General features: G+C 33.8%; 1 protein-coding gene and 1 long non-coding RNA gene across 40 annotated transcripts in view; one reads left to right on the top strand and one right to left on the bottom strand.

Annotated features, from left to right (window-relative positions):
• LOC146994913 (uncharacterized) overlaps positions 1 to 26,226 on the top strand; it is a 691,669-nt gene that overhangs the window by 272,124 nt on the left and 393,319 nt on the right. For 21 of the 35 annotated variants that reach the window (XR_015043337.1, XR_015043336.1, XR_015043332.1 and 18 more), the window contains one exon: positions 15,971 to 16,033. The exons of 3 other annotated variants lie outside the window; for them this stretch is intronic. Coding sequence is in view for 23 of the 32 variants with exons in the window: in XM_085824759.1 (XP_085680885.1) it covers positions 15,971 to 16,033 (63 nt within the window). In the remaining 9 variants the exon portion in view is untranslated. Of the gene's footprint in view, positions 1 to 15,970; positions 16,034 to 22,311; positions 22,697 to 26,226 lie in introns of those variants that run through there. 11 more of the 35 variants (XM_085824754.1, XM_085824747.1, XM_085824751.1 and 8 more) reach the window with 9 other exon arrangements.
• Positions 1 to 26,226, bottom strand: part of LOC146994914 (uncharacterized) — a 260,019-nt gene that overhangs the window by 205,921 nt on the left and 27,872 nt on the right. The window lies entirely within an intron of this gene.

Here is a 26,226-nt window from a genome sequence, read left to right as displayed (position 1 = left end):
GGATAATTTGGGAAATCATTTATATAAATAATGTAGAGATAAGGAGCCAAATTTGCTCCCTGAGGGACGCCAGCATTAATTTTTCTTTTGTTTGAGTAGTCAGAGTTGATTCTAACTTGGAAGTATCTGTTTTGCAGATAATTGAAGATAATGATGATTAGAGCAGGAGGGAAATTGTAGGTAATAAGTTTGAATATAAGGCCAGTATGCCAAACTTTGTCAAATGCTTTTTCCACATCGAGGAAAAGAGCAGCTACTGTTTCCTTTTTATTAAAGGCTTCACCGATCTTTTCAACGATGCGGGAGACTTGGTGAGTGGTGGAGTAATTTTTCCTGAAGCCAAACTGATAAGGAGAAATTATGCTATTATCTTGAGCATATTGTTGCAATCTTTTTTGAATGATTTTTTCAAATAATTTGGAAATAGTAGGTAAAAGAGAAAATGGTGTAACTTGTGGTTAATTTTTTGTCCTTTCCAGGTTTTTTAATGACAATAATAGTAGCAATTTTCCAGACATTAGGGATGTAATTATTCCTCAGGCTGTCATTGAATAAGTTGACAAGAAAGATCATAGCTTTTTTAGGAAGATTCTGTATGGCAGTATTTGAAATTTTGTCATAACCGCTGGCTTTTTTAGGATTTAAATGCTTAATCAGATAGAATACTTCAGAGGGAGTGTTAGGAGGATTAGCTGTGCTCCTATTGGAATTAATAAAGTTATGAACTTGTTCTTTAATGTTGTTGTCTTCCGGATGCGAAAAGTTATTTTTGAATTGTTCTTCATAGACATCTGCAAATTCATTGGCAATATCTACAGGATGATAAATAACTGTGTTGTTGTTCTCAATAGGTCCAATTTTCTGGTTGGTATTTCTTAGTTTTCTGGCTAATTTTCAAACAGAATGATCTGTATGAGATAAGTTTTCTACAGAGTCGTTCCAGCTGTCTTTTTTAAATTCAAAGATAGAATGATCTGTATGAGATAAGTTTTCTACAGAGTCGTTCCAGCTGTCTTTTTTAAATTCAAAGCATAATTTTTTGACTGTGTAGTCACATCTTTTATAATTATTATGATCTCTCTGGTCTCTAGTTCTCTGCCAGATCTTCCTTAATCTGTTCTTGTTTCTAATTTCTTCTACAGTATTGATAGGAAGGGAGTAGTCTTTTTTGGATGAATTTCTAGTTGCTTTATTGATGGCATCCAGAATTTTATTGTTAAATTTAGTAGTTGCTTCTTCTTTTAAGTCTGGAGTAGTCATTTTAGCTGCAGCAGAGATATTGTTGTATAAGATATTAAACTAGTATATTTAAAGTCAGTCGAGTTTACTTGAGTAGGCTGTGGGGGCATATAATGCTTAATATTATTCAAAATGAACATAATGGGATTATGATCAGAGTCCAGGTCTGTGATATTGATAAGGTCTGGAATTTGAGGGATATTGCAGGTAATAAGTATGTCTATAACATAAGAGATGTGGTTATTATTAGCCGAAATGTGTGTTGGCTCTGTGGTAGCTAGAATATTGATAGGAGAGTTTTGCATATAATTATACAATCTAACTCCATTACTGTTAGTAAGTCTGGAGTGCCATGCTGGGTGTTTGCAATTTAGATCACCTGCAATGATGATAGGGTATCCCAAGTTGGAGATATAGTCAATTTCGGCAGTATTGATAATTTTTTGAGGTGGTTTGTGCACTGAAACAATTAGATATGGAGTATAATTATTGCTTTAGATTAGGCAGGCACAAGCTTCTATTGTAGAAAAATTTGGCAGAAGATATTCAGTATGTTTGACAGAATTTTTTACAATGATAGCTGTACCTCCTCCACTTTTGTGCATTTTATCATTTCTATAGACTCCATAATTTGCAACTTTGAATTTTTTATTGGGCTTGAGATGTTTCATTGAGTAACATCATATCTAGGTTGTTTTCAAACAAAAATTTAGTATTTTGTAAATGCTGCCTTAGTAAACCATCACAATTGTAGAAAATTATCTTGGTGTAGTTTAGTCTATTAAAATTTGAATAATTTTGGAAATTGTTTGTATTAGTCATTATTGATATTTTTGTAGATCCTGAGTGCTTCAAATCCTACAGTCATTTTGTCAGTGACAAATTTAGCATTACAGAAGTCATCATAAAGATCATATATTGAAGCCATGAAAGCTATGAATTTGTCTAGGTTTTCCCCTGTACGTCGTTCATGCCTGTTATTTATATTTTTTCTCGGGATTGTTCCTTTTTGGCATTAGAATTGGAATTTTTGATGGGATTTATTTTATTTTAAACTTCAGTTGCATATGAGTTAGTGTTTTCAGATTGGTTAGCAGTATCACGTGACCTGTCATAACTTTTTTGAGAGTTTTCTGAGGTAGCATTGCTTTGAATATTTTCCATTTCAGAATATTTAATATTGTTTTATTTCTTCATTGTGGTTATCGTTACTATTTAGATTTCCTGGTCTGCGTGGGCAAGAGATAGAGGATGCTAGGTGCGGTCCCAGGCATAGGATACACTTTGCATTATAATTTTGGGTGCCCTTAAAAGAGCAGAGATGGGATCTGTGATTTTCAGCACATCTTACAAAGAACAGACACTATAGTACCATATGATTCCTGCCGCGCCTGAACACAGCGAGGTGTATTATGACACGCTCGCTGTGTATGATTGTATCGTTGACAGTTATAACACTGGGTAGGCCCAGGTTTAGATTTGTATTTAATAATGCGGACCCATAGTCTTATGATTTTTTCGAGGACTATGGGTCCGCATTATTAAATACAAATCTAAACCTGGGCCTACCCAGCGGTACAACTGTCAACGATACAATCATAGTGATAATTTTTCGCGTTTTCACTCTTCTCATTTAAAGCATAGTTGCTGCAGTGGACGATTTTTCACCAAATATAAACAAATGTTTCACTTCTTTTCTCATGATTCACTCTTCCACACATGCAGATGCAACTTTTAAGTAATTTAAGGGGCGTTTTTTTAACATTTTGTGTGTTGCCTTTATTTATTAAATATCGTGTTCGCACTTAAACCATAAAATTCAGTTCAACAGCAATATCCAAAATAATTTTAAAATCAGCATATTTTTAGAATTTCCAAAACACAGTCTCGTGTGCTGGAGTGTTTTTTTTTTTTTTTTTTTTTTTTTTTGTTTTGTTGTTGTTGCCAATTCTCGCTTTGAAATCGTTGAGTTTCTTAATCAAAAAACTCATAAATGTTTTACAAAATATGAAACAGATAATAAAGCAAATTCCAGATTCCCAATTTGGGCTTCCAGTTGCCTATATTCGGATGGAGACGTGCGTTATTCAAAATTGGATGGCACTACGTACCGTTGTTTTATCACAATGCGAGAAACAAGCATACATTTATGCAGATTCTTCACTATTTAATTTCTTTAAATATAATACAGGGCTCTAATATTTGGTGGGAACAATATAAAAAGTGATTCGCCGTTTATAGTGAATAAACGCAAAATATAAAAACGAAACTAACAACCTTTCTTGGCTAACGCCCTTTGGGCTAAAAATGTGTTTATCTGTAGGAATAAGCGCGTTTGAATAGAGTAAGTAAAAAAAAAAAAAAATAAAAAAAAAGTTCAGATTTTAATGATTGCCCAGATGGACTATTTTAAAGTTAATATTTTTTAACAGTAGGAATTATCGATCGAGATGTCCATGGATAACATGGGGACGTTATGTATCTTCTCTATATTTAAAAAATGACAAGGTGTGGAAAGTAATTCTATAAAAGTACTGAATGTTTTTTATTATATATATCATGAACGAAATATGCTTATTTTTTTAAATAAGTCGGATTAAAAAGGGAGGAAAATAATATTTCTCTTAAACAGTTTAGTTTGTTCATGAATAATAGATAGATTAAATATGAAATAAGAATGTCACGTTTGCGAACGGGAACAGACTCGAAATAAATAGAAACGACGCAAAATCTCTTTTCGAGACCAATAGCCCTTTTAAGTAAAAAAAGAGAAAGGTAACTGGGTACAGGACATTTAGTAATTAAAAATTCAACTATTATTAAAAAAAATGTTTTTTGTAGGTAATACTGTATTAAATCTTTTACGATGAAATTGATAAAACTAATAAAGGATGAAATTAAATAAAACTAATAAAGGAATTAGTTATTTTGTGTATTTAAGTATTTTGTTTATTTTATTTATTTTATCGTTGGAAAATTAAAGTTAAAAATGTCTTGGAACATTGCGGTAATAGGTATGAGAAAGAACCAGTTCTGATAGGCTTTTCTTGTAAAACAGCTGGAAGAATTTTAAACTTTTGAAAATATAAGGTTCTAGTTTTTCTTTGTTAAAATGCGTCGAAAAAATTCTGAGATATTTTTTTGACGAGAGAAAATATACAACTTGCTTTTTATAATCGTGGAAAATTGAAGAGAAAAATAAGTGTAAAGTAAGCGTGCATGAAATCTACTAATTCAAAATATTTACTTCGAAATACAGCAGAAATTTTTTTTAAAAAAATAAATTGCGAACAAAGCGTCCAAGGCATTTCAATAGCCGTGGAAGCTGGATCATTAAAAATAATATTAGTAATCTTTTAAAACGATAGCAGTTAAACTGAACGAATATTTAGAAAATCCGCTAATTAAGAAACCGTTGGGCCTATTTTAAGAAAAAATAATTTTCATGACCAAATAACTTGAAATAACCATTTCTCGTTGAAGCGAATTGAAAGGCAAATTTACACTTCGTTAAGATGTTTTGAAAACCTTCAAGGTTCTTCGTATTCAGTCAAATTGTAGGATTTTATGGTAAAATTAACCGGTTATGATTTCAAATTTTACTATTAATCTTTATCAAAATGAAACTTGATGATTATTTAAGTTGATGTTTTGAATGTTTCAGAATTAGAGCTCGCTTACAGTTACATATTATCGCCAGCTCTGCCAGAATTTAATCCGGCTTTAGATATTTTGCTAGCCGACTTTTGAAAAAGCGCGCCGTTATTTACTTAAGTAAACTATTTTGTGTGTAGTATCAGCCTTCTTTACTTGAATTTAAACGCTCAGTTCTATGTTATTTTAAGTACCGGAGGTGGTAGAGTTTCATCTGTACACAAGCAGTGCCTCCTGTTAATTTCAACAGTTCAATAAAAACGTTATTGCCTTAAAAAAAAAAAAAAAAAAAAAACCTTTAAAAAAGACCTTTTTAAGAAACCTTAAAAAAATTTCTGTCATTTGAATTCAAGCTGGAGCGATAACTTATTGTCATTATAATAGGATCTGGGATAGGTCTTACAAGTTTGTTATTGTCTTACAAGTGAAGCTTTTCACATTGAGTTAACATAAGCTTCTATGTAAGTAAAACCCTATGATATTTGTAGGTAAAAATGAAGTCAGCATTTTTGGGAGTGATAGAAATCGAATGGTGTGAGGTATGGAAAAAAAACCCCATATTGAACTTCAAATGAAAATTTTACATTTATAAGGTATTTCTCCCGCCTTCCTAGCGTGCCTTCGTGGTGTAGTGGTTCTGCACGCTGGGCCGGTATTCCAGACGTCTGTGGTTCGATTCCCGGCGAAGGCATTGCTCATTTTTCATCTTGCCTGCTTCCAAAAATGCCTAATGTTTCTACAGTGGCGCCGGAACTAAAAGGGTGTTGGATGAGGATTCTCCACACCCAGGATTTGGCGATTGGGCCCTCCAAAAACCCCAGTCGCCCTTAAAAAGGGAGTGTATAAGGTATTTCTCCCAGCTTCCTAGCTTGCCTTCGTGGTGTAGTGGTTCTGCACGCTGGGCCGGTATTCCAGAGGTCCTGGTTCGATTCCCGGCGAAGGCGATTGCTCATTTTTTATCTCTCCGGCTTCCAAGAAATACCTAATGTCTCTACAGGTTAGGTTATAAATATGGTAAAGCGCACTTGTCCAAGGGGAGAGATGCCTTCATTGAGGATATTGTAAGGTAAACTGGCTTGATATGCGCATGGAGTTCAGGATTTACGCCAGCAAAATGCTCTATCTACCGATTAAAAAGAGTCCTGTACCACCTTAGCGCGCGATTTCCGCGAGCGTATTCTATGATAAAATTTGCTTATTTTGGTCCCTTTGTACACTGCGCAAATAAATAAATAAATAAAAATACAAGGACAATTCTAAATCTCCCATTCTACTGGGCCTATTGACGAAATTCAAACTGTATTTTTCATGTCTCGAAAGTGCGACTTATGATATATATTAGATAGAAATGGGAGCTTTAGAACTGTCTCTTTTTTTTTTTTCCCAGTGTACATATTTATTTTACTCCCTTTTTACCAGGAATACATACCATATTCCCGCGCATAACAGGCACCTGTAATTTCAAATTGCATTTTTTAATTTTTAGGTATATTCGCTGCATAACGGTGTAGAGTTCTTGGGATTTTTGAAGGAGACATGAAAAATGAGCAGTGCCCTCTCCCGCAGACGTAGCTAAGGTTTTGAGCGCTCGGGGACAACTGAAGATTTTGCGCCCATTTCTGTGTGCAAGAATGGAAAACATTTCATTTTAAAATTCGGTAACATCAATTTGGCGCTCCCTCGTTGCTGCGCCCGGTGACAGATGTCTCCCGCCACTGCCGTCGCCGGGACTCGAACCTGGACCTCTAGATTACGCACCCAGTTGCTAATATACTTCATACTACAAAAGGAAAAAAAAAAAAAATGACATCGTATGTTAATTAGCACAAGACACAAAATGTGTTCTAAACCAATGTTTCTCAACCGCCGGTCCGCAAAAAAATATTTGCCGTCCGCGAAATATCCAGCTATGTGTCCAAAAATTGTGCCAATGGGTCGAATTATTAAACTTACCGGTCCGCTAGAACGTACCGAAATATTTTACCGGTCTTTGGAGTAAATCTAGTAGAGAAACACTGTTCTAAACTACAGATAGATATTATTTTTATTATCTTTTTACTTCTGCAAATAAATCTTTCCTTCTACGTAAATTAGGTTTAGAAATTCGATGAATTTGAACAGGCTAGTCTATTGAACATGAAATTAATGGTATATGTCTTTAAACAAATTTTATTCAGCGAAATTTTCTGCAAAAATTTGCATTAAGATCATGTTTATTATATTCATACAAGTGTTTGTGGCTGTAATATCCCAGCTTTACTTCTTGAAAATCGTTAATCGCTCTTTACAATTCAGATGATTTTTTTTTTTTCATTTAATTCGCATTTGAGAAAAGTTAATTTTTTAAGAGAAGAACTCGGTCTATCTCAAATAATTTATGATAGAAATCTAAACTATAATCACATAACTGAAAACTATTACAAAAAAAAAAAAAAAAAAAAAAAAAAAAAAAAAAAAAATTCCAGCGCACGAGACTGTCTATCGGAAATTCCAACAATATGCTCTTTAAAACATTTTGTGATACTGCTATTGAACAGATTTTTATGGTTTAAGTAAGAACATGATATTTAATAAAGAATAAAGGTAACACACAAAACGTTAAAAAACGCCCCTCTGGACGTAATATAAAAATCTTTTTTTTTTTTTTTTTTTTTTTTTTTTTTTTTTTTTTTTTTTTTTTTTTTTGAGCCCAAAGGGCGTTAGCCCAGAAGGGCTATTAATTTCGTTTGGCATTTTGCGTCGAAAACTTTAAATGTTCGTTTGACTTTTCAAATTTTTGGCACCAAATATTATCACCCTGCGTTACATTTAAATAAATTATATAATAAAGAATTTACATAAATGTGTGTATGTTTCTCGCTCTGTCTTCAAACAACGGTACCTAGAGCCATCTAATTTTGAATAACGTAATCCTCCCTCGAATATGGGCATCTAGAAGCCCTAATTTGGGATTTAAAATTCATTTTATTATCGATTTCATATTTTACAACACTTTAACGAATTTTTGATTAATAACTGAACGATTTCAAAGCGAGCAATGGCAACACTATAGGGAGAGAGAGGGGGGAGCACTTTCATCTCCAGCGCGCGAGACTGTGTATCGGAAATTCTAAAGATATGCTCATTTTAAAATTATTTTGCGTTATTGTTGTTGAATTTATGGTTTAAGTGCGAAGAAAATTTATTTAATAAATAACGGTGACACACAAAACTTTAAAAAAGCGCACCTTAGGGCGTAATGTAAAATCTAAAAGCTTTCAGATTTGTAATTAAAAAAAACATCTTTTTTCCCATAAATATTTTTGTTTGCCTGATTCCTAGAAATAAAATCAGGAGTAATAATCACTCTTACTTGGAAATTCTGTTTTCCTTTTACGAAATCGTTTACATTTATCTTATCTAAAAACAATAAATTGTAATTTAAAAAGTTAAACGTTATTGATGCTACAGATTTTCAAATAGTTTTATAAGGTAAAAGCTCCGTTAAAAAGGATGATGTCAAGCAGAATGTAATTGTTTAGTTCATTAAAATCACCGCACTTAGCGTTATTTATTCTCAAGAACTAATAAATTTAGAAAATATTTTAGGAATATAATGATAACAAATTGCCAAATCAGACTGGAGTGAAAAACAAAAAAAAGTTCTAGAAATACAATTTTGGAACACGTTGTTTATGTTCAGAGGCTATATTCTCTCGTCAATGTATAAGGCTTAAATGCTTCTGATGAAGTAAAACATGTTAGAGTATTAATAATAAAATACTGTGTAAGAATTTTTTGCAAGCCCTTTTTACTTCCTTGTACGAAGTAAAAAGGAAGTATTGTAATCGCGAAAAGTTTCAGGCAGCATATTTCAACGAAAATATCCATTTTGACCGCTATCGAATGCAATTTAACGATGTTTTTGCGCGATATCTGTACGTGAGGACAGAATAAAATACTCTTTTCCTTCAAAAAAATTATAAAACTGCTTTAAAATTAATTCTGAAGAGAATTTTTCGTCGCGTCTGTACGAACGTATGTAGGTACGTGCATGCGTACGTACGTATCTCGCATAACTCAAAAACGAGTAGCCTCAGAACGTTGAAATCTTGTATATAGGACTGCTATAACATTTAGATGTGCACCTCGTATTTTGGTGCAATCGGCCGCACCAAACGTATATTTATATATATATCCACTATGTTACCCGGCTCAGTAATCTCAGTTTCTTTACTCTTATATGTTTGTAAATTGTACATTTTTTGCTTTAAAAATAATTGAATTATGTTGTTTTTATCTTCCGGTTAAGGATTTTATGCCTTTAGTAAATCTGTGTGCAATATTTTTAGAATTATCAGCAATTTTAAAGTTATTTAATTGCCGCTAAGCTTTTTTTATGGCGGCCATTGATGTTTACATTTGAAACAGGAGACTAGTGGATTTGTTGCCAATCTAGAGAAACTTAGCTTCGCAACAACAAAGATAACGCCTTCATTTATTATTTAAATCATGCTTAATCCTTTCTGGAATTTTTTCGAGGAAATAAGCGTTTAAAATTTACTTCGTAATTTTTAATATAGATATTTTGAGTTTTTATGTATTTTTGCCTTCTCGCGAAGTGAGAACTGAATTAATTAAATGAGAAACACTCAATCGTCTGTGAAAAACTATTTCTTTTTTTTTTTTCTTCTTTTTTTTTTGCTTAATTTCTTTTATACATCATTCTAGCTTTATTATAGTATTTGAATAGAACATGTGGCAACGATTAGATAATTCTGTTCTTTAAAAGATATAAATTTTGTGCATTATGAGTTATAATATGAACGAAATATATGAGTTAACTGTTATATAATTATTGGATTATATAACAGTTAACTTAGTTTCCGTTATAAAATTATTATATAAGTTAACTGTTATATAATTATTAATACTGTTAAGTGAACCTAGCGCCAGAGTGTCGCTATGGTAAACAAATACTAGAGTTAATTTTAAAGAATGCATTTATTCTATTGTGGTTTATGCGCTGTCGGCGAAGTAGATTTAATTCAATCCAATAAGTTTAAATGAAATGCAAGAAAAAATGCGTATAATTTAATATTCCAATGCAAGGAAGTCATGGTGTACACATCAGATTTTTAATTCCGTAAGAAAGAGAGACTGTAATAAAAAATTCAGATTTTACATTACGGCCACACAGCCGTTTTTTTTTTAACGTTTTGTGTGTTACCTTTATTTATTAAATATCATATTCTTCGCACTTAACCATAAAATTCAATTCAACGGCACTATCGCAAAATAATTTTTAAAATGAGCCTATCTTTAGAATTTCCGATATACAGTCTCGCGCGCTGGAGACAATTAGCCCATAGGGGCTTTGTCCCTGAAGAACTATTGTTTTCGCTTTGCGATTTTGCGTTGGATCACTATAAATGTCCGTTTCACTTTTCAAACTGTTGCCACCAAATGTTAGAGACCTGCATTATATTTGAAGAAATTAAATAATGAAGAATCTGCATAAATATAAGTATGTTTTTCGCATTGTGATAAAACAACGAGACCTAGGGCCATCCAGTTTTGAATGACGTAATCCTACTGCGAATATGGACATCTGAAAGCCCAGATTTGAAATTTGTTTCATTATCGATTTCATATTTTGTAAAACTTTTACGAATTTGATTAACAAACTCTACGATTTGAAAGCGAGCAATGGCAACGTTGTACAGGGAAAGAAATAAAAAAAAATAAAAATATATATATATATATATATATATATATATACACAGTAAGACCCCGCTTAACGCTGTTTCGGTTTAGCGCTCTTTTATTTCAACCCGGGGATTCCACGAAATCGCTCGCAGCATAAGGGGATTCCCCGAAATATTATGCAGCGATAGGTTTCAAATACATATCCGAAAGAGTGTACTTGTATTTCTTGTTTGGTGCGGTATTGTACAGACATATTTTTATTATTGAAAACATTTGTTGACATTATTGTAAGTATTAATTTACATATTTAATACTATATTACAGTGTCAAATATTTTGATCTTTAGTTTTTTACTATGGGTGATAATGAAAAAGAAAAGAAAGCAACCAGAAAAAGCATTTCACTCAAAACTAAAATGGAAGTGATTAGAAGATTAGATTCTGGTGAACATCAAACTCTAATTAGTGCTTCATTGAATTTGCCAACTTCAACAATAAGGACCATCATGAAGAATAAAGAAAAAATACTGTCATCGGCAACTGCAACTACGTCAAGCTCTGCAACTAAAATTACCCGTTCTAGAAATAATATCATAGAGGAAATGGAAAAACGACTGTCTATATGGATTGACGACGAAATTGACCGCAATATGCCATTAAGCCAATCTATCATAATGGAAAAAGCTAGAAGAATTTTTTATTACATTCAGGCTGAGACAATTGACAAAAGTGAAACTTTCGTTGCTAGTCGAAGATGGTTTAATAGATTTAAACATCGAAATAACCTTCACAACATAAAGATTACAGGAGAAGCAGCAAGTGGTGATACAAAAGCGGCGGCTGAATTTCCAGCGATATTAAAAAAAAAAATAATAATAATTGAAGAAGGAAACTATCCTCCAGAATTGGTTTTTAATGTTGATGAAACAGGCTTGTTTTGGAAAAGAATGCCGAAACGAACATTTCTATCCCGTGAAGAGAAACGGGCACCAGGATTTAAAGCTGCAAAAGATCGCTTAACCCTTCTACTAGGTGGTAACGCAAGCGGAGATTTTAAATTAAAACCATTACTAATTTACCATTCCAAAAACCCAAGAGCGATGAAAGGCATATCTAAATCAACTTTACTTGTAATTTGGGAGTCTAATAAAAAATCATGGATAACTGCGAAAATTTTCCAGGATTGGTTCACTGAACATTTCTGCCCGTCTGTTAAACGTTATTGCAAAATTAAAAAACTTGAACAAAAAGCACTTCTGTTAATTGATAATGCTCCAAGCCACCCAACAAATTTATCAGACTTAACAACATGCATTCCAGTCGAAGTGGTTTTCTTGCCGCCTAACACAACTGCCTTAATTCAACCAATGGACCAAGGCGTTATATCAAATTTTAAGGCTTATTACTTGCGGCGAACCTTTAAGCAAATGTTTGAAAAAACAGACGGAGAAGAGAACCAGTCCATAAGAGAATTTTGGAAAAACTACAACATCGTGGATGCTGTAGAAAACATAGGCCTTTCTTGGAATGAGGTAACAGAAAGATCTTTGAAAGGAGTATGGAAGAATATTTGGCCGGATTTAAGTAAGAGCGATGACGTTGGACACTCTGTCGATGTGGATGAAATAGTGGAAGAGATAGTGAAATTAACGAAGCAAACCGGTTTTGAAGGGGTAAATGTGGAAGATGTCGTAGAAATAATTCAAGAAGCAGCGGCTAGTCTTTCTAATGATGAGCTCAAGGAATTAACTGAACAAGAAGAAAACAAAAATGTTGACAGCAGTGATTCAGAAGAAGAGCAAAAAGAACTTTCGATGGCGTTTGTAAAAAGGAGTTTGTCTACCATAACTGAAATAATGGATCAATTCATTGAAAATGATCCGAATTTTGACAGGAGCTCAAAAGTAAGGCGTGGTGTTAGAGATGCTCTATCCGTTTATGAAGAACTTTTAAGAGAACAACGCAAAAGAAAAAAGCAAACAACATTAGATGCTTTTGTCACAAAAAGGCAGAACACTGAAAACGCGGAAGGCTAACTAAATATGACTGACTGAGAATTTTATTTGTTTTTTTTTAAGAATATTCGTTTTGTTATTTATATTTTGTTTTTATTTTTGCAAGAAATAATAATGTGGTATTAATTTGGGCTTTAAGAAATAAATGTTTGGTTTTATTTTTATTAAAAAAAACATACTTTTTAAATTTAATACCTAACCAATTTCCTAGCCATCTTCCCCTAACCCCAATATTTACATGTAAAGATAGCCTCGTTTAGCGTTGTTTCGCATTGCGCTCTACTTTGATGGAACGTATCCCCCGCGTTAAGCGGGGTCTTACTGTATTTTTTATCCTGCAGTTGTTTCTTATCCTTAGTTAAAATTGCTCTTCTTGACCGAAAGAGAAATTCACCCCACCTCATAAATTATTCACTTCCGAGGTTGGGAAACACAAAGCTTGGACCCACATAAGTTTTGTTTTTCCCGACGTAGTTAGTTTTTACAGAAGATTCGCTGCTTCTGACGTAAAAGGAGGTGCATCACTAGTTTTCCGCTGATACCATCACTGACCAGAGTTTTCTGCAGATTATGCTCTTCCAGCGTAGTAAATCTTCAAGGGAAACTCAAATTTTAAATTCTGAGAATTTTTTTTTCAGGTGTACAGGAATATTAATTAAAAATACTGATAAAAGTGTTAAAATATCAAACAATAACGGCACTCTTCTGTTATCGGGACTGGATTCAGAAATGTATGTATGTGTGTGTATGTATGCATGTAAGAAATGTATGTATTCAGAAATGTATGTGTGTGTATGTAACATATATACGTCCATACATACTATGTATGTATGTATGTATGGACGTATATATGTTAGAGTTGCCACGCTACCTGCAAAATCGGGAAAACCGGAAAAAGTCAGGGCATTCGAAAATTGACCAAAAAAGTCGAGGAAAAGTCAGGGAATTTAAATATTTTAGTCAAAATCGGGAAAAGTCAGGGAATGTCATACGGCCCAAGGCCCAAGGCGTTTGACTTCCGGAGTACCTTCGCAACTTAATGCAATTACCTCCACAACTTCGATAAGGAAAACTGAGTTGAATAAGAACAAGCAATGGCTAAAGAAAAATGAACAAACCGTTAAGGGTTTACTATGAAAGAAATGAATAAGGAGTCCGCGCAAGGGACGAGTAATTCTCTCTGCTTTCAACTTGTAATCCAAGATTGAAAGAGAGAGAGGTGTTGATTGAGGCGAATTCCAGAACGCATTGCATTAATGGAATCGGAAAGGTTGGAAGAGAACAGCCGGGAAACATGTTGTTCCAGGGCTTGGGAAAGGTAATATTAGGTAATACGGACAGCCGCAGTGATGGCTGATGCCTTGGGGATGAACGGGGGGGGGAAGAGTCTTGCGACTAAACTGGAATCCAGGGAAGAAGGAGCGAAGAGGCATGGAGGTGAGGTAGGAAAGGAACTTCCTACCTCCATGCGAAGAGGAGGGAGGGGATAGCCTATTCAGGAAGGCGAAAAGTTCTCCGACCGCCCGTGGCGAGTAGAGAATGGGAGCAACTTTTCGAGCGGAAGAGAACCGTGAAGAAAGTTAACTGCGAAAAAGACGGAGAAATTTTTAGAAGAGGATTTAAAGGGACTGGTATTGAGCAAAAGAAGGAAAGCAGGGAAAATAAAGGAAGGATTAAAAAGAGAAATTATATTAAATTTAATTATGGAAAAGGGTCGTGAAGTGATGAAATGCAAGCTTGTAATACCTGTGAAAAAATAAGGAATTGGAATTTAAATTTAAGTAAAAGGTGGTCTGCAGGAATGATTAAATTAAAGATAATTTATTGCAGGATTATTTAAGTCTCAAATTTAACGAAATTTTACTAGAAGTTAAATTAGTCTAATAAGTTGATGTTTAATATTGCTTATTTTTAAAGTTAACTTTAATGCTATAAGTCTGGTCCGTGAAAAATGAAAAGGTGAGGTCCTGATAAATGGGGGGAGGTCATGTTTAGGTCATTATAGTCTATTTAGACGTAGCAAAGGCTTTCGAAAGGTGTTGGCATATCGGAATTTTATTCAAGCTCATGCGACTTGAAATTTCGGCTAATTTCGTGCACATAATGCACTCTTACCTCAATAATCGTACCTTTTCTGTCAAAGTTAAATATTCTGTTTCTTCTCCTCGGCCTATCCTGGCGGGGTGCCTCAGGGAGGAATTCTTAGCGCTACGCTCTTCAACTTGTATGTAAATGACATACCACAATCACCAAGTGTCGATCTAGCCCTTTGTGCGGACGACACAGCCATCATTTCTCAGCAGCCAACACTTAACGCCACTCTCAATCACCTTCAACTTTATTTAACAGACTTGGAGTCCTGGCTCATTACCTGGAAAATCAAAATTAACGTCGCAAAAAGTGCCGCCACCGTTTTCTTTTCCAGAAAGAGGAACGTCCATAGTCAACTCCAACCACTCAGGTTATTTGAAGAGGAGATACCCTGGGTGGATTCCTATAAATATCTGGGAGTTTATCTAGATGCGAAGCTGCTCTGGAGTACCCATATCAACTATACAATAGCCAAAGCAAGAACTGTCAGATACGAGGTTTTTATTTATGAACCTCGCGCTGTAACATCTTTCTTTATTGATTGCTATTTCCCTACTGCCAGTTGCCGCATTCATTCGAAACCATTTCGTATTTATCAAAATCTGACAAGAATATTCTGCGTGTCGTGATTTGGAAAGCCATCTTTCAATACGAAATAATCCGTAGATACACCTAGAAGATTAAAGGTGCCATTTAGTTGTTGAGTTATCGATGAAATGGTTTCATTTCATGGTTCTTGGACTATAGTTTAAGCCTAATTTTTTATCACGAATGAGGCCCACCAGCGGCCGAGCGGTGGAGTCACCGAACGCTGGTAGTCGGTCCGAGGTTCGAATCCCAGGAACGGGCTGGGCGTTTTCGTGGTTTTCCCCATGTGTAACATGTATACAAGCCAGTTTCCCTTAGAAAGTGCTCCACAAAGGCACAGGCAGATAGCCCTTGAGGCTTTGTCATAATCACACACAATCATGAATGATGCCTTTTCTTTGTCAAAATTTTATTGCAAATTTTTCATCTCTGGCAATTTCTAAATAGATAGATTCGATGCACTTTTAAAAAGTTTAAAAAGTATACCAGTATTTCAGTGGTAAATTAAAATTTAGAGCTATCTAAATTTATGTGCAGTCATAATTCACTTGCATTTAGAAGTATCTAAATTTATGTGATGTCAATTTATGATTTAAATGGATGTGTGTGCCAAGTTTGGTGCTTTTATGCATGTACTGTCACTGTGGTTTATTATGGTCTCGGTAATAAAATTGTACCTATTTTTGTTTATTATAGGAATGCGAAGCGCCCAAGAAGAGGATGTGAGCAAACAAGCCCTGTGGATGTGGAGGCTGAGAGGTAAGATACCAATTTTTTCTCTTGGCTTCTTTTTTTTGTTATTGTTGCTTCTTTGTCTTTGAGTATGGTAGTAAAGTCATGCTGCGATAATGATGTTAATGTCACACTGCGACTTTTGTATAACTTCACAAAGTGACATAAATTTAATTGCTTTAAAGCAGCGGTTCTCAACCTTTTGACTAACACATACCATCTAAACAAAAATTTAAAAACCTTAGTACAACCAGTATAATTATTGTACATTTTATAATACTTATTCAGTTTCTCAATATAAATAGAAAAAATAAATGTTTTGCCATTTGCACAAGCTATTGGCTATCTGTATTAAATAGGCACACATAAAAAATATTAATTAAGAATTGGTTACCATTTTAATTATCAAAATTTAAGTTATATACTTAAATTTAGTGTAAAATTTGGGCCTGTTTAAGAGAGATCAATTTCTTTGTCTGGCCTTATTTCACTTAGCTTTAAGTGTGATCCACTTTTAATTTTATTCTGTATTTATTTTTCAAATAAAACATGGAAGAAAATCCTTGTTCACACAAATAGGTTGTGCGAAAAGGCAATAAAAATTTAGCTTTATTTGAAATGCCTTTAAATTCTTTTTTTCGGTGTAGCCAAAAGTTGTTATTTATGAAATCTTCAGTGGAAGTGCAATCACAGGAATTTTCTAACAATTGTTCTTTTTTTCTTCATAGAATTTTTGAACTTTGTTTCTTTGCCTACCACCTATTTTTTATCTTGTGTACCACCTGTTGAGAATTGCTGCTTTAAAGATCTGTGTGGGTGTCGCACAGTGTTACATTAGTTTAATCAGTATAATGTCGCAATAGCAGTATTTCAGACATCTCCTCCAGTAAAACTGATAACAGCAGAAAAGCGTTTTATTGATCCAGTAAGAAGTTACTCTTCCAGTTATTAAAATCTTACTGGAATCTTTGGAATTTTTTAATTATTGAATATAGTCATCACAATCATATCAGATTTCCTCAGTGATTATTGTTATATCTCATTGTATTGAAATTATATAACAGATGCGTTTATGATTAATTTACATTTTTATGTAAAACTTTGCTCTCATAAATTGCTATAAAACTATATGCTCATAGTTTTTGTGTATCACTTTTGTGTACTTGCGTGTATTGCTATAAAACATATGCTAATAGTTTTTGTGCAAATAAAACTTACATTTCTTCATTCAAATATTTAGTATAGCCAATAACTACAGTGAGCATAGTTATGTGAATGAAATTAAGCATATAAAACAATTTGTTTTCCAATAAATGTAAGAAAGTTTTAAATAGCAAATTTTCTAGTGTATAAGACGCACTTTTTTTCTTTGAAAATAAGTCGGAAAAAAAAAGGAGGTGCATCTTGTATGTCGATACTCAGTTTTTGATTGCATTAATTTCTGGAAATTTCCTCTTTTTTTGGAGTTATGTGATTTTTTTCTTGTTTCCTTGCGATGTGTGGGAATATTACAGTTACGGAGAGCTTAGTAAATGTGCATCTGGCATGAAAACTGCAATTTTTGCGAACGACTTTTAAGTGTGGGAAATTTCAACTGTTTGGTGTTTCTTAAGTTTGTTGGCAAATTATGGTTCAAAAACAATGTTGAAATTGCTGTAACAAAGCATGCAAGCTGGATGCAGGCTTCAAATTTTGAGGTTACACCATCAAGAAGAAGGGGAAGGCCTAACATTTGGAAAGTTTGTGAATGGGTCAAAGCATCTTGGGATGCTGTGAAAACAGAGGCAGAGGTTAAATCATGTATGAAGTGTGGCATTATTAATACACTGGATGGTACAGAGGACAATCTGTTGTATGAGGACTCGAATGCTGATTTAGGAGAGGTTTCAAGTGACTTTTCATTTAGCTATGGTGATGAGTGTTTAGGTTTTGATGAAGAAAATTAAAAGCTCTTCCCCAGATGAATTGTGGGTATAAAGTATTACTTTGTATTTATATTTAAAATACTGTAAATTCATTATAATGAAATGTGTATAAAAAAAGGGGGATGTGCCTTATGCGCCTGCAAATACGGTAATAAAGATATAAAAATATCCATTCACTTAAGAGAAACTTAAATTCATTTCCTGCAAAAATTTTAAAAGATCCTTTTAATATATTTAATGCAGCCTTTTCTTAATTAATAAGAAGTTAATATTGTTAATAACATATTTTATTTACATCGGCAATTCTGTCAATGTATACATGTTTTTCGAATGGCCTTTCATCGAATTTTACAAAATATGACTCGTATTCATAATATAAGTTTACAATGTCTCCTTCAGCCTCATGAAATTAAACAAAATATGCATTATTATTATAAAAAATTATAATGCTATTATATGCATTGAGATGAGCAGTGACTGGCAAGAGTTTTAAAGCTATTTATTAAATTTTAAATTACTTTAAAATTGAAAGAAAGCTCCAAATTTTTAAATAGGTACTAAACATTTTGATGATTGTTTGATTTACTATTTTGAAGCTTTATTATTTATCATTTATACTTTTATTATTTTTGAAACTCGGACGCTTCCAAACATATGAATTTATAATACTTACAATTCAGTAAAAACAAATACAAACTTAAAATTTTAGATTCTAAGCTTTCAAGACAGCTTCTGTACACAAAAGTACTCGCTGTTATACACTCATGTCCATAAATTAAGGATAATGCAAAATCAGGCAAAGGAAAAGTTAGAAGCAAAACAAATTTGACTTATTTGTAAAGCTTATTTATTAAACTAAAGGTAAAGAGCAAAAACAGATGCTATATGTTTGATATTATTAAAAAAATTAGCGATTTTTTTTCTCCCTGGAGCAAATTACCAAAAAAAAAAAAAAAAAAAAAAACTTATTTACAAAAAACCAATATTACATGGTTGGTTTGATTGTTAATACATTGTATGTCTCCCAGACGATGCAATACAGTCCGTACAACGCCTAGGCATCTGAGTATCAAATTATCGATCTGATCTTGGGGGATATTACATCACTCAAAAAGCAATGCACTCCGAAGTTCCGGTAGACATGTAGAAGGAGGTTGACGGGCTGCAACTCGTCGGCCAAGCATGTCCCACACGTGTTCTACTGGTTCAAGTCTGGTGAGAATGCTGGCCAGTCTGTACGGGTGATATCCTCCGATTGAAGGCATTCGCTTACGATATTTGCACGGTGAGGACTGGCGTTGTCATCCATAAACAAATTGTGTGCCCATGGCACCCCGAAACAAATGTACATGTTGTTCCAGAATGACGTCCCGATAGATATGGCTTGTCATGATTCCAATTTGAACATGAAGGTCAGTTCTGGAACCCATAATAATTCCACCCCAAACGAGCACTCCTACACCACCGTAACGGTGTCGTTCAATGATGCTTTCTTGGTGGTAACGAATACCTGGAGCTCTCCATATGAAAGTCCGGCGAGAATCAGACTGCAAGCTAAACCTGGACTCGTCGGAAAACATCACACAAGCCCACTGTTGCGGTGTCCACAGTGCATGCTCTCTACTCCAGGCTAACCGCAGGCGACAGTGAGTTGCAGTAAGTGGAACGCATCTGACAGGTCTACGAACATATAAACCAATCTGCCCTAAGCGTCTGTACACGGTCTGCCTTGAAATTGTCGTACCAGTGGCTGAAGAGAGCTGACGAGGCAGGTCTCGGGCTGTGCTCCACCTGTTTGTTTTGGCAGTAACTGCCAAATACCGGTCCTTATTCGGCGGTGTAACTCTGCGGCGACCTGTGCTGTAACGTCTACTCACATTACCATCATCTCCAGTATCGGAAATTGTGTTTGACATAATCGAAAGTTCCAACTTACTTTTATTAAATTGCTCTAATAGTCTAAAAGAAAATAATAAGCCGTATCCAATTAGAAGATTAAGGAACAACACAATCTGCAACATTAACTGAAATAGATTATTTTAGCTTAGCTTATACCGTCCGTTATACATTAAACGCGCATGCGTAAACGTATTATGCATATGCGTAAACGCATGCGCGGAAAATTTGTAGCTTTGAGGTCCGGATTATAGATCATTCCGGATTATGGATGTCCGGATTAAAGACTTTTGACTGCACTTTCTTCAATACATAACCCGAGCAAAGAATCGAAATTGGAATTTATCTTTGTCTCGAACATTTTAAACTTATTCTTCAGCACTTCCAAATCACTTCTTTGGATATTTTTGTCGGCAACGTTTTGTTTTAACTTTGTTTTCAATGTATGTTTTTTCGCTGATATCTCCTTTAGTGACCTTTTAATTACCAAAAGTCAATAAACAAATAAAGAGCTTCAGAAAGAGGGATGGTACTTACTTTTTTGTTTCTACAGAACTTCAATCTGAAAGTATCCTATGTAATTCTTCATTTCACAAAACCGAAAGTAATATCACAGTCTCATAAACTTCATTAGCTGTTCCGGCTCTGACCGCCTAAACAATTAATTAAACAACGTTGAACAATTTAATTAATTGTAACAAATTGCCTCAGGCTCTTTTATAAGTATTAGTTTATGTTTTATAAAAATTTAGCAAATTTTTGATTAAGAAACATATTTTTAAGGCAAGCAGTGTAATTAATAAAACATTTGTATTTTAAGTGTGCAAGACAGTCTGTCTGAAATTGTAGCTTTTAAATACTTTTAGTCCAAAGTAGCATTAGCCCAAACATCTAATGATTGTCTGTAAATGAAAAAAATTGCCCGTTTGGACCTAATTTTTATCCTATAAAATCTGAGATTGTTTTCATTATTTATTTGAGGGGTACTGAACCCAAGGTTTGCATAACTTTTCAACCACAAGGTTTGTGCTTACATTATTTTCTTATTTTTTATAAAAAGTTTTAGAAAAGTATTTAAAATAAATGGATCTTATATCGAGTTAAAGAAAGTGCTTACAGATTGTATTTTTTAAATAAGCTAATTATCTTTAAGATAAATGCTATTATTTTTTTATGATGACAATAATAGGAAAATAAGGGGAATAAAGTCTCCTGAATATTTCTTTTTGCAGAGTTATTTATATTAAAATAAATTTCATAATCCTTAATTTTATTTGCATGAATTTCACATATTTCATAAAAAAACAGATGCATATTTGTATCCTATAAAATAATTTGTTAAAATTCTACAGGATATTTGAGTGGGCTTCCCAGACACTGTTATTTCATAAAATAACAAGCAAATATTTATATTGTATACATCAATGCCTTTAAAGATTACGTTATTTCATGTAATTGTAAGATACCTGTTTAAGTATTTATTCCATGCTAAAAGAAATTATTTGTAAATTAGGTGATATTAATTTCTTTAAAAGTAATTCATGGGTTCAGTGCAAATTGCATTTTATTTTATAGAAGAAATTTTGTTTCACAAACTTTTTGCATACACAAAGCTTTCGGTCGAAGGCTTCTTAGTATTTTTCGGTTTCGGCACGAAAATCGCCTACAGGTCGGCAGATAGTGTGGCTGGATACGAGGTTTTTATTTATGAACCTCGCGCTGTAACATCTTTCTTTATTGATTGCTATTTCCCTACTGCCAGTTGCCGCATTCATTCGAAACCATTTCGTATTTATCAAAATCTGACAAGAATATTCTGCGTGTCGTGATTTGGAAAGCCATCTTTCAATACGAAATAATCCGTAGATACACCTAGAAGATTAAAGGTGCCATTTAGTTGTTGAGTTATCGATGAAATGGTTTCATTTCATGGTTCTTGGACTATAGTTTAAGCCTAATTTTCTATCACGAATGAGGCCCACCAGCGGCCGAGCGGTGGAGTCACCGAACGCTGGTAGTCGGTCCGAGGTTCGAATCCCAGGAACGGGCTGGGCGTTTTCGTGGTTTTCCCCATGTGTAACGTGTATACAAGCCAGTTTCCCTTAGAAAGTGCTCCACAAAGGCTCAGGCAGATAGACCTTGAGGCTTTGTCATAATCACACACAATCATGAATGATGCCTTTTCTTTGTCAAAATTTTATTGCAAATTTTTCATCTCTGGCAATTTCTAAATAGATAGATTCGATGCACTTTTAAAAAGTTTAAAAAGTATACCAGTATTTCAGTGATAAATTAAAATTTAGAGCTATCTAAATTTATGTGCAGTCATAATTCACTTGCATTTAGAAGTATCTAAATTTATGTGATGTCAATTTATGATTTAAATGGATGTGTGTGCCAAGTTTGGTGCTTTTATGCATGTACTGTCACTGTGGTTTATTATGGTCTCGGTAATAAAATTGTACCTATTTTTGTTTATTATAGGAATGCGAAGCGCCCAAGAAGAGGATGTGAGCAAACAAGCCCTGTGGATGTGGAGGCTGAGAGGTAAGATACCAATTTTTTCTCTTGGCTTCTTTTTTTTTTTTGTTATTGTTGCTTCTTTGTCTTTGAGTATGGTAGTAAAGTCATGCTGCGATAATGATGTTAATGTCACACTGCGACTTTTGTATAACTTCACAAAGTGACATAAATTTAATTGCTTTAAAGCAGCGGTTCTCAACCTTTTGACTAACACATACCATCTAAACAAAAATTTAAAAACCTTAGTACAACCAGTATAATTATTGTACATTTTATAATACTTATTCAGTTTCTCAATATAAATAGAAAAAATAAATGTTTTGCCATTTGCACAAGCTATTGGCTATCTGTATTAAATAGGCACACATAAAAAATATTAATTAAGAATTGGTTACCATTTTAATTATCAAAATTTAAGTTATATACTTAAATTTAGTGTAAAATTTGGGCCTGTTTAAGAGAGATCAATTTCTTTGTCTGGCCTTATTTCACTTAGCTTTAAGTGTGATCCACTTTTAATTTTATTCTGTATTTATTTTTCAAATAAAACATGGAAGAAAATCCTTGTTCACACAAATAGGTTGTGCGAAAAGGCAATAAAAATTTAGCTTTATTTGAAATGCCTTTAAATTCTTTTTTTCGGTGTAGCCAAAAGTTGTTATTTATGAAATCTTCAGTGGAAGTGCAATCACAGGAATTTTCTAACAATTGTTCTTTTTTTCTTCATAGAATTTTTGAACTTTGTTTCTTTGCCTACCACCTATTTTTTATCTTGTGTACCACCTGTTGAGAATTGCTGCTTTAAAGATCTGTGTGGGTGTCGCACAGTGTTACATTAGTTTAATCAGTATAATGTCGCAATAGCAGTATTTCAGACATCTCCTCCAGTAAAACTGATAACAGCAGAAAAGCGTTTTATTGATCCAGTAAGAAGTTACTCTTCCAGTTATTAAAATCTTACTGGAATCTTTGGAATTTTTTAATTATTGAATATAGTCATCACAATCATATCAGATTTCCTCAGTGATTATTGTTATATCTCATTGTATTGAAATTATATAACAGATGCGTTTATGATTAATTTACATTTTTATGTAAAACTTTGCTCTCATAAATTGCTATAAAACTATATGCTCATAGTTTTTGTGTATCACTTTTGTGTACTTGCGTGTATTGCTATAAAACATATGCTAATAGTTTTTGTGCAAATAAAACTTACATTTCTTCATTCAAATATTTAGTATAGCCAATAACTACAGTGAGCATAGTTATGTGAATGAAATTAAGCATATAAAACAATTTGTTTTCCAATAAATGTAAGAAAGTTTTAAATAGCAAATTTTCTAGTGTATAAGACGCACTTTTTTTCTTTGAAAATAAGTCGGGAAAAAAAGGAGGTGCATCTTGTATGTCGATACTCAGTTTTTGATTGCATTAATTTCTGGAAATTTCCTCTTTTTTTGGAGTTATATGATTTTTTTCTTGTTTCCTTGCGATGTGTGGGAATATTACAGTTACGGAGAGCTTAGTAAATGTGCATCTGGCATGAAAACTGCAATTTTTGCGAACGACTTTTAAGTGTGGGAAATTTCAACTGTTTGGTGTTTCTTAAGTTTGTTGGCAAATTATGGTTCAAAAACAATGTTGAAATTGCTGTAACAAAGCATGCAAGCTGGATGCAGGCTTCAAATTTTGAGGTTACACCATCAAGAAGAAGGGGAAGGCCTAACATTTGGAAAGTTTGTGAATGGGTCAAAGCATCTTGGGATGCTGTGAAAACAGAGGCAGAGGTTAAATCATGTATGAAGTGTGGCATTATTAATACACTGGATGGTACAGAGGACAATCTGTTGTATGAGGACTCGAATGCTGATTTAGGAGAGGTTTCAAGTGACTTTTCATTTAGCTATGGTGATGAGTGTTTAGGTTTTGATGAAGAAAATTAAAAGCTCTTCCCCAGATGAATTGTGGGTATAAAGTATTACTTTGTATTTATATTTAAAATACTGTAAATTCATTATAATGAAATGTGTATAAAAAAAGGGGGATGTGCCTTATGCGCCTGCAAATACGGTAATAAAGATATAAAAATATCCATTCACTTAAGAGAAACTTAAATTCATTTCCTGCAAAAATTTTAAAAGATCCTTTTAATATATTTAATGCAGCCTTTTCTTAATTAATAAGAAGTTAATATTGTTAATAACATATTTTATTTACATCGGCAATTCTGTCAATGTATACATGTTTTTCGAATGGCCTTTCATCGAATTTTACAAAATATGACTCGTATTCATAATATAAGTTTACAATGTCTCCTTCAGCCTCATGAAATTAAACAAAATATGCATTATTATTATAAAAAATTATAATGCTATTATATGCATTGAGATGAGCAGTGACTGGCAAGAGTTTTAAAGCTATTTATTAAATTTTAAATTACTTTAAAATTGAAAGAAAGCTCCAAATTTTTAAATAGGTACTAAACATTTTGATGATTGTTTGATTTACTATTTTGAAGCTTTATTATTTATCATTTATACTTTTATTATTTTTGAAACTCGGACGCTTCCAAACATATGAATTTATAATACTTACAATTCAGTAAAAACAAATACAAACTTAAAATTTTAGATTCTAAGCTTTCAAGACAGCTTCTGTACACAAAAGTACTCGCTGTTATACACTCATGTCCATAAATTAAGGATAATGCAAAATCAGGCAAAGGAAAAGTTAGAAGCAAAACAAATTTGACTTATTTGTAAAGCTTATTTATTAAACTAAAGGTAAAGAGCAAAAACAGATGCTATATGTTTGATATTATTAAAAAAATTAGCAATTTTTTTTCTCCCTGGAGCAAATTACCAAAAAAAAAAAAAAAAAAAAAAAAAAAAAAACTTATTTACAAAAAACCAATATTACATGGTTGGTTTGATTGTTAATACATTGTATGTCTCCCAGACGATGCAATACAGTCCGTACAACGCCTAGGCATCTGAGTATCAAATTATCGATCTGATCTTGGGGGATATTACATCACTCAAAAAGCAATGCACTCCGAAGTTCCGGTAGACATGTAGAAGGAGGTTGACGGGCTGCAACTCGTCGGCCAAGCATGTCCCACACGTGTTCTACTGGTTCAAGTCTGGTGAGAATGCTGGCCAGTCTGTACGGGTGATATCCTCCGATTGAAGGCATTCGCTTACGATATTTGCACGGTGAGGACTGGCGTTGTCATCCATAAACAAATTGTGTGCCCATGGCACCCCGAAACAAATGTACATGTTGTTCCAGAATGACGTCCCGATAGATATGGCTTGTCATGATTCCAATTTGAACATGAAGGTCAGTTCTGGAACCCAGAATAATTCCACCCCAAACGAGCACTCCTACACCACCGTAATGGTGTCGTTCAATGATGCTTTCTTGGTGGTAACGAATACCTGGAGCTCTCCATATGAAAGTCCGGCGAGAATCAGACTGCAAGCTAAACCTGGACTCGTCGGAAAACATCACACAAGCCCACTGTTGCGGTGTCCACAGTGCATGCTCTCTACTCCAGGCTAACCGCAGGCGACAGTGAGTTGCAGTAAGTGGAACGCATCTGACAGGTCTACGAACATATAAACCAATCTGCCCTAAGCGTCTGTACACGGTCTGCCTTGAAATTGTCGTACCAGTGGCTGAAGAGAGCTGACGAGGCAGGTCTCGGGCTGTGCTCCACCTGTTTGTTTTGGCAGTAACTGCCAAATACCGGTCCTTATTCGGCGGTGTAACTCTGCGGCGACCTGTGCTGTAACGTCTACTCACATTACCATCATCTCCAGTATCGGAAATTGTGTTTGACATAATCGAAAGTTCCAACTTACTTTTATT

The sequence above is a fragment of the Stegodyphus dumicola genome, chromosome 10, assembly GCF_044657685.1.
Source record: "Stegodyphus dumicola isolate Sdum_Otavi_A_Nest chromosome 10, ASM4465768v1".
Classification (NCBI taxonomy): domain Eukaryota; kingdom Metazoa; phylum Arthropoda; class Arachnida; order Araneae; family Eresidae; genus Stegodyphus; species Stegodyphus dumicola.
Note: the sequence above shows the minus strand (reverse complement) of the source record. Positions and strands in the feature narration are given on the sequence as shown.